This window comes from Excalfactoria chinensis, chromosome 2 (assembly GCF_039878825.1).
Source record: "Excalfactoria chinensis isolate bCotChi1 chromosome 2, bCotChi1.hap2, whole genome shotgun sequence".
In the NCBI taxonomy this organism is placed as follows: Eukaryota; Metazoa; Chordata; class Aves; order Galliformes; family Phasianidae; genus Excalfactoria; species Excalfactoria chinensis.
Genome location: NC_092826.1, coordinates 31,947,535 through 31,957,014, shown reverse-complemented (window position 1 = coordinate 31,957,014; position 9,480 = coordinate 31,947,535). Strand labels below are relative to the sequence as shown.

The 9,480-nt window shown below is 42.9% G+C and overlaps 1 protein-coding gene across 2 annotated transcripts in view; it reads left to right on the top strand.

Annotated features, from left to right (window-relative positions):
* The first annotated feature begins 226 nt into the window (after positions 1 to 226).
* C2H8orf34 (chromosome 2 C8orf34 homolog) overlaps positions 227 to 9,480 on the top strand; it is a 151,914-nt gene continuing 142,660 nt past the window's right edge. For both annotated transcript variants that reach the window (XM_072330249.1, XM_072330248.1), the window contains exon 1: positions 227 to 729. In XM_072330249.1, coding sequence (XP_072186350.1) covers positions 661 to 729 — 69 coding nt within the window. In that variant the 5' untranslated portion in view covers positions 227 to 660. The remainder of the gene's footprint in view (positions 730 to 9,480) is intronic.

Sequence of the window (9,480 nt, the reverse complement as noted above, 5' to 3'; positions counted from 1 at the left end):
GTTCCTCTGGCGCCGCTGGACACCCCGCCCGTGGAACTTCCCCTCAGGGCAGCCGGGCCGCCGCAGGAGCTCGCCCCCGACTCGCCAACTTTTCGCCTCGGGGCTGACCTACAGGGCCGACCTACAGGGCTGACTGGCGGAGCGCGAACGAGCAGAGAGCCGCCCCCGCCTCCCTCCCGCTCTCCTCCCCTTCCCCCGCTCCCGCCTTTCAGCGCGGAGCCCGGGCGCTAACGGCCGCGCTGGCAGGAGAGCCCGGCCGGCGGCTCGGGGCGCGGCGCTGTGGCGAGGGCGGCAGCTCGGAGCGGCGGCTGCTCCCGTAACCAAGGCGCTGTCAGGCGCGCACACACACACACACACGCACAGCGCGGAGCACGGCAGACTCGGGGCCGCCTTTGCAGCTCTTTCCCTCCTGCACAATGCTGTGCTCCAGGCAGCGCCTGCACGCCGCTTCCTAAGGGGACGGAGCCCGCCGCCGCTTGGCAGCCGGCTGCCTGCCCCCGCTCCCCGAGTTCGCTCCGTCCCGAGCACTTCGGGCTGCCGCCGCCCCTTCGCAGCACCGTCCCCCGCTCCTGCTGTGGCGGCCCTTGGGCGGCGGGGGAGTAGCCGGGAGCAGCTGCCGCCGGGGAAGAGGAGCTCCAGCTCCCACCTCCGGAGCGCTTCATGGCGTCTCACCAGCAAACCAGGATCCAAGCCTACCTGGAGAAGAATAAGATCGGTCCTCTCTTCGAGGTAAGGCGCGCACCTCCGCGCCGGGGGCGGCTCCTCTGGGGGCCGATGTCTCTGAGCGGCGGCACGAGTCGTGTGTCCGGCCGAGAGGCAGCGGGGCACCGGGCACCCGCTGCCCGCCGCGCACGTGTGCCTCCTCCGCATCCCGGGCCCAGTGCAGCCCCTCGCCTTCGTGTCTGTATGGAGACAGCCCAGAGCTGCGGGGGTGGCCGCCCCGCGAGCAGCGGTGCTGACCCCGCTCGAGGGAGGGAGGGAGACCTGGCGAGAAGGGAGACCTGGTCGCCTCCTTCCCAGGAAACCCGCCCTCCGCTCTCGGGAGTGCATCTGTCCGGCGAAAAGTCTGTGACAATGGTGTTACTGACCGTTTTCGTTCGCAGTCCCACAGTCGGGAACGTTATTCTTCTTAGCGTTAAGAAGATACACTTGGATCTGTGGATGTGTGTGTTGTACTATTTCTGTGCATGAGCTATGGGTGCTGAGAATTTTAAAGGGTACCAGAGCAATCACGACTGTTACCATTTATCATCTTGTTTCTCGTGCAGCTTTTACATCTAAATGCACATATGTTACACTCCAGCAGTATTATCCCAAGATGTAAGTCTACCTTCTTTGGTATCTGGTTTGCGCTCAGTCAAACCTACTACACGAGAAATCTCTTCTATGCTGGTTTATCAGCAGAGACAACATAGTGGGGAGGATGCTCTGTCTCCAGTCCATGTTGGCATTTGCCAATCTGCGTGACAGAGGGTCTAGTTTTCTTCAAGAACTGAGGCTGTTAGGACAGATTGTGTTGGTTTGCTCTCAGAAGTGTTAGCTGTGTGCACTAAATAAATTCCTGTTTGATCAAACTGTGAGTGGGTACCAGAGAACTGTTTGTGAGTTTTCTAGTTTGTGAATTCACAGAAACTGAACCATTTTTGCTGCCTAATTTCTTAATAGAGGACTTTTCCAATTGAGGCACTTGCCGTGTAGGTTACAGACTTCTGCATATTTTGATGGGAGTTGAGTGCCCTGGGGCTGCTGGGAAGTTGGGCCCATGATAACTGCAATTTTCTTCTATATTTTCATCAGTTAACGTTGTTCTACACATTAAAATTCAAGCTAGTTACTTGACGTTGCTCTTCTGTGCTGTAACCTAGTTTCTCAGTAGTGTAAGTTGCTCGTTTCTATTGTTACAACAGTAGGATGCTTTAGTTACCAAAGGCAGAGGAAAAAAAATAAAGAAGTTGTGCTTTTTACAGCAGTTCATATATTGCTCGGTATTTCACTGGGCACTATGCTGTAAGGTTCTTGTTGTGGCAAGAGTCTGTGGAAGGCTCTTTATGTTCCTTAAACCTTGCAGGCTGTCCACAGGTTGTTACTGTGCTCCTCAATACCAGGAAGGGATTTAATTTTTAGGTGCAGAATCCACTTAGACCTCAGTAGTAGGGAGTGGATTTAAGAAATAAGGCTGAAGCGTTCATGCAGCTGTTGAAAGTTATTTTGGTCTGTAATGCTAGGAGGAAAAGCATCATAATTCTTGTCTCTTCTGCTTCCTAATGTCAATTAACAGCTATGTGTATTTATCACTTTGATGTACTTGGTATTCTCAACAAGATGTGCTTGATCTTGTAACTCTTACTAAGGGAAATACTGTTTCTGAAGTTGATAGGATCAAAACCGATGCATGGATTGAAGCTTACGTTAACTTATGCTAGTATTTCTATTATATATGCATTGCAATGCTCACTGTCAGTTATATTCCCTAACACATCAGTTTTTCATATCCATAAAAGTTCTGGTACATTGAGTGAGACCTGTGTTTCATCTTTCATTCAGAAACAGCCAGCATTTTCTTCCACCACTTTTGGCTTTGATGCTAATTAATCACCGGTTGTTATAGATGACAGCCATCTTTTTTTTTTTTTGCAGAGTATTTATTTCTACATCCCAAGTTGGATCAGAGTAGACTTGGATTCAGTTTTCTGCCGTGTTATTTGCTGAGTAGGTAGTGACTGTAATTGCTCAATACATGCTTCACAAGCCAGCATTTCAGGGAACACATAAAACAGCATTGGGTAATTGAGGGCAATCACAGGCAAGAAAAATATGAAGAGAGAACTTGGAAGCTTTTTGAAGTGAAGGCAGGGATGGTGATGCATAAACAGATCATATTGCATACTTGCATAAATGAATGCTCTGGAATCAGGAGAACTTACCATTGTACATCTTGCACGGTTATGCAGACACAGTTAGCTGGTGACTGAAGGACTGGGTGGTGTTCTGGTACTAAAGTATAATCCCTCTGTGTTACAGTCAGTAGTGGTAAGTGCCATTAGCTACTAGTCAGTTGTTCTTCTCCAGTAGCCTGCAGCTCTTCCAATAGTGTATCTTCTCTCCTTGGCCTGTAGTAGTAGCCTTCTGATACCATTGTTGTGGCTTTTTGTACTGCATTAATCAGTGGTATCTGCCTAAAGACATTTGTTCTTTTGGACTTCATGTTTTCTCCACCAATGCTGTGTTGTATGGGTGAGGACATTTTTATTTCTTCACTGAATTGTTGTATAATTTGATACGTAAATTGTCTTTCTGATTGGTGTGAAAGAGAATTGTTGAAGATCAAGTACTGACATGATGCAAGAAGAGCATAGGGCTTCCTTAGAAAGGTAGGAGTAACCTGATAGGTGACAGAGCACTGGCACAGGTTGCCCAGAGGGGCTGTGGAGTCTCCTCCTTCAAAAGCCACCTGGATGGGGTTCCTGGGCCTCCAGCTCTGGGTGTCTTTGCTTGGGCCAGATGGATCCAGAGATCCCTGCCAACCTCAGCTGTGCTGTGATTATGATTGTGAGGAAGGAGTGACCAAGCTTGGGCTGACTCAGCAGGCATCAGTCTTGTGCAGACTAACAGTACCTGGTACCAAATAGTAAAAGTTTGATCCTATTGGCTATGAATGGTAACACACGTTCACTTTTGACTCCAAGCATTTTTACTAGTTAGATTCTTATTTATGGCTTAAAGGTAGGAAGGAACATGAGTGGGAATTAGTGTGTGCATCTGAGACTGTGTCAAAATGACTTGGATAGTTCAGTCCCATCTCCTCATTGAATGTAGATCCTCTAATTAATTCAAAATTGCTACCTAGCTGCCATTTCCTGCCACAGGTGCGGAAGGATTTTCCAGATAAAATTCCCTGTGAACCTATAGGTGACGTTCTAACTGACCTAGACCATGTGTGTGCCATTAGTACTGACAGTAAGGTCTTAAGCTAAGTCCCTGCATTCTGTTGACTGCCATGAGCTGGCTTATCCTGTGGTGGTTTTTCTTGCGTGTGTGTGTGCATATGTGTGCTTTGGATTTGGTCTTGGATGTTGTTTTTTTGTCTTTTTAGTCTGTTGTTTTTTTTTTTTGTGTGTGTGTGTGTGGTTTTTTTTTCTTCTTCTTTTAACTTGTGAGTTTAGACATCTTTCTGTAAGAGCAGCTAAGAATACAGTGATTAGACACCTAGCTTAGATTTGAGGAATGCCCTTTAGAAACGCCTCTTCTGGGATTTTTGTGGCAACACTTAGCATAGCACTACCTCGGGTTTTTTCAGGGGTTGTTTGGTTTGGTTTTTTTTGCATTTAAATCTTGCAATGTAAAAACTCTACATCTGAATTATTACTGTGACGAAGCTTCACTGTTGTTTTTTCCCATCTTTCTAAAATGTGAACAGGAGGTGTGTGCCTAAAATTGGCTGGGACAGAGTATTCAGAATCAGCACCCACTCATTTCTATCTGAGTGAAGTATTGACCCACTTTGCATTTCAAGCATCCGATCCAACATTTTTTTTTTTCTTTTTTTTTTTTTTTTTTTTTTTTCCTCATGCTAATAATCTCAGTGAATAACCCCGATGCCTGTGAGTATTTGTGCATTTAGTCTTCTACGCAACTGCATCTCTTCAGCATCCAGTTGTACTGATAGTTAGTTTCTATGAATTTGAAAGCTGGATCAGCACTATTAAAGAACAGATTGCATTAAATCTTCAAGAGAGAAAGAGCTGGATTCAGTCTTTTAGAATTTTCTTGTTTATAGAACTGCAGCAAAAAGAATCAAGCAGGTACACTGTTGTTATGCTAGCCAGGAGACTGTAATTTCTTTGAGTTATAGAAAGCCAAACTAACTCTTCTCAAATAAGCTCACTTAAGAATTTTCCTGCAAGTACTGTGGGCTTAGATCTTTAATTTTTGTTTTAAACAATGTAAAGACTGCATCCTAATGCACCTGTTTGGTGAATAGTAGTATTTATAGTGTGCCTTGTGACTGAATTAGTCAAAGCTGGGAATGAATTTTGGAGTTTAGACCATATTCTGCGGCAGTGCTTGCCCTCGGTTCTTAAATACACAAATGTAGACAGACAGTTTAAGATTGCTCACAGTACCAAGTTATTTTTAATGTGCAGGATCTTTTGGGCTTGCTCAAATTATCTTTTATTTCATTTTGATATTCTGTTTAATTGGTTAGATTCTTTCCTTAGCACAGAACAGTCTGTATTCTAGATGAAGTGATTTATTCAGGGAAGCATTTAGTTTCAGGCAGCTAGATGGAGCCTTTGGAAGCCCCAAGTTTTTCAGTATCTCAACATCATGAGCATAATTTGAAGTTCTAGCTGGTTATCTCCTTGTCATTGTTTCAGAGAAGCCAATTTAGCAGTTTTTCAAGGGAAGCCAGCACTGATCTGGAAACGCCACAGTGTTATACGCAGTTGAGGTGAGGGCTCATAGTTGTTTTACTCTTTTTTTTTTGTCTCTTACTACAGCAGGACTTTGTGGTAGACTTGGTGTGTACTGAAGAAAAAGATGGAGGAATGAAAGTCAAGTAGAAAAAATAACATGGAGGTGTCCTTTGCTTTTCTGATTGTTCACAATGCATGCAGATAGATGTCTTGGTAAAGTTGTCTTTAAAGGAGAACAAGGGAAAAACCCCAATGAAAATGATAGGCAGACTCCTTCCTATTAACTAACAATTTAATGAATGATGGCTTTAAGCTTTTTGCTTGGATTTTGTGACCACTGAGGTGCAAGAGCTGCCAGAAATCTGCCTTTGGATGAGGCATTTGTAATTCTTCTCTGCTTGGAATGGGGTTTAAGAAAAGAGTTCTTTCCTCAGTTAAAGGGACTTGCATGTTTTGGTCCTGTTACCTGACCAGCTAATTTCATACCATTTGAAGGAATGTGGGTTTTTGTGCCATTTACTCCTTTGGGAATTTGCCTGAAATTAGGCAGAGGTTTTAAAAAACACGGGAATGAGGTGGTGAGAATGGTTACAGATATGACTATACATTTATGTTACAAACATACGCAGTAGTCACATAAAGCTTGTTTTCACTGTGACAAAAACATTACTAAAGGGGAAATTTGAGTCTTCTTAATGGCTTTTAGTAAGCTCTTTCTGACACAAGAAACATAGAGAAATAGGAATTAAAATTAAATTATTTGTCTAATAGTAATAAACAAATGTGAAGTACCATATCTGAAATATGACATTATAAACTGAGAGATGTATAATAGCTTCATTTTGTTCTATTAATGTTTAATGTTTTTAGACTCTTAAAATGACAATTACATTGTTTCTTGAGATGGAGCAGAAGGCATAACTGTATTACAATAAAAATAAATAGCTGTGAGTCTGAGGAATGACTGTCAGTTGAGAAGGTTACGATCAAGGGCCAGCAGAGCCTGACAACTCAGTGCCAAGCTCTGGAGCTTGTGGATGCTCCTGTGTAAAATAAAATGGTGTCTTTGCTGTAGGACATGCATTGGAATCTAGGGCATCCATTGGAACAATGTCCGGTTTGGATTTTTGTCTGACACTTTCTATTATAGAATCAATCTTAACCAAAATAAGCCTATTACTACTGCTCTTTTTTTCCCTATGCATTTTATTGCCATACGAAGTCCATCTCAAGTTTTGGATTATATTTAGTGCATAGTATTAATTAAACCTGAGGTAAACTCTTCAAATTTTTTGTTTCATTTGATTGATTAATCCAATCTTTTGGTGCAAAGTACAGATGTAAATGTCAAATATTAAATGAATAATATAATTAAAACTTCAACAGCTTTAACTCAGTCTTTTTTTCCTTTTTCCTATTTTTTTTTTCTTTTTCCTCCAAGTGTTTACATTTTAGTTCCTGATCTCTTCTTCCAATTGTGGTAAGTTCCTTCTGGACCTAGAGTTGGCACAGTCTCAGCCTTCTGTTTTGGAAGCTTCTGGGAGGGAGTAAATACAATTCTGAAAAGTTTGGGTGCATCCCTGGAGGCATACAAGACCAGGCTAGATGTTGCTCTGGGCAGCCTGGTCTGGTGGTTGGTCACCCTGCCCACAGCAGGGAGGTTGAAACTACATGATCTTTGAGGTCCTTTTCAACCGAGGCCATTCTATGATTCTATGGTAGTATCCTAGACTGAATTCCTTAGTAGGAATGTGTGATGCACCTTGCCTCTTCACTGTTATGGAGCAAATGGATTTCTTAGCTAATTTATTTTGACATTGACTAATTAGATGCACATAGAATGATACCTATTAGTGCTTCCTTCTTTTAAAAGTGTTACTGTAAACTGAAAAATTTAAAAAATTGAGTTAGAAACATAATATTAAAGAGCATTTTCTTCTACAGCTGGCTCTAATTTGGAGATCTAATTAATACTCTTTTCTGTCTTCATCTCTTCTTCCCACCGTTTCCATTCTGTTTTCTGTCCTTTTAATATTCACATCTTTTCACTGAATGTTCAGTCCTCCAGTGGCCAAATGTGCTTCTTTATTCCTCATTATCTCATCTCCTTGCTATCTTGCAGTTCTGTCTTGTCGTGTTCCAACATGATCTCCTGCAACCTGCAATTCCATGAAATATCCTCCGTACACCTTCAGTTTCTATTTAGCTTTTGGTTTGGCAGGTTTAGCGGAGACGAAAAGGGAGAAGGTTGTTTATTTGCTTGTTATTTTTTTTTTAATTAAATTTTAAAAAAGTTGGAGCATGATAGCTTGTTATTGTGATTTCTCTGGTGATTTTTTTTTCTTTAAGTATACTAGAGAGGGGCAGTAGATATCATCTTGAGTCCAGAGATAAACTGTAAAGACTACCCAAACTCCTCATTCTTATTGGGATATTACAGACATTAAGATGTTATCTGCTGTATTCTCTATTCTTCCCATTGTACAGATGCATGCTTTCTTAGTTTTCTAGCTGTGAAATATGAGAAGGAGATATCTTCTCTATGAATACGTGATGCTTCTGTATGTGAAACCATGAGAAACAATTAAAATGGATCTGAAAGCAAGACCATTTTCAAATAGAATTGTGGGAAAATATTGGCTTCTCAATGGAGGCTGTGTACTGTTTCAGACATCACTGAAGGTTATGACAAGCAGTGCTCACTTGATGAAAACAAAACCCTAACCCCCTGAGGCCTAACCCAAACCCTATTGAAGATGCCCAACCCTAACAAGCCTAACCCAAAGGGGAATCCAACCCTAATCCTAATGATGATGCTGAACTCTAAGAGGATTCTAACCCTGTTGGTGGTGCTTAACCCTAACCCCAAGGAAAGCCTAACCCTCTCCCTAATTCTACTGATAGTGCACAACCCAAACACTAAACTTAAGGGGACCCTAACCCAATCCTATAGCCCTAAACGGAACCCAAATCCTAACTACAACTATAACCCTGTGAGAAATGCTCCTGTTCGGTAGTCTATGCTTAGGCAGAATTTGCTATGAATCACAGTTTATTTCATGCTTTTCTAATAGCAAAGAACTTGAGAAAAGATGCATTGGATTGGAGAGATGCAACGGTTTGTATTTCCTACTTCTTGGAGTGAATTCTCTTGCACATTTCCTCACTGGTTGTGTACTCAAGGATTCACAGCCTATCTGATGCTTCTAATTCCCCCAGTAGGTGTCCCACCCCCTTGGTTACGCCCTCTCTGTTCTTCTACTGTTTGTTTCTTTTTAATTGTTATGGTGTGCTGGGATAACATCTCCTTTCTGTCTATCATTCAAACCATGTAACTGGTTTGTATCAATACATCTCCTTATGTTACCTAAAAAATCAGGTCTTCTGTTCTACAAGCATGGATTTATCACATATATCAGAGCTCCATGGCACCTCTTTGGATCTCTTTGGAGTCATAACGTCTTACTGTTATGTGAAAAATGTTTTTTTTCCCAAACGACCCAAGCCATAACCAAAACATAACCCTAAGTCTGTTGATGGTATCTAATTCTAACTCAAACAACCCCAACTCATAGCCTAACCCTAAGGTTAGCCTAACTCTATCCCTACTGCTTAAACAAAGTTGAACCCAAATGCTAACCCTATTGATGGTGCCCAAACCTAACGCAAATCTCCCAATCTAACCCAAGTCCTCAGTACAGGAGAGACACAGACTTGTTTGAGCACGTTCACAGAGGGTAACAAAAATGATCCAAGGGATGGAACACCTCACCTGTGAGGATAGGCTGAGAGAGCTGGAGCTGTTCAGCCCAGAGAACAGAAGGCTACGAGGAGACCTGATGGCAGTCTTTCAGTATCTAAAGGAGGGCTGTATAAGAAGGAAGGGGACAGATTCTTTAGCAGCGTCTGTGGTGACAGGACAAGGGGAAATAGTTTCAAACATAGAGAGGGGAGATTTAGGTTGGATATAAGGAAAAGGTCTTCTCAGGTGAGGGTGGTGAGGCTGCCTAGAGATGTGGTTGATACTCTGTCTCTGAAGACCATCAAGGTCAGGCTGGATGGG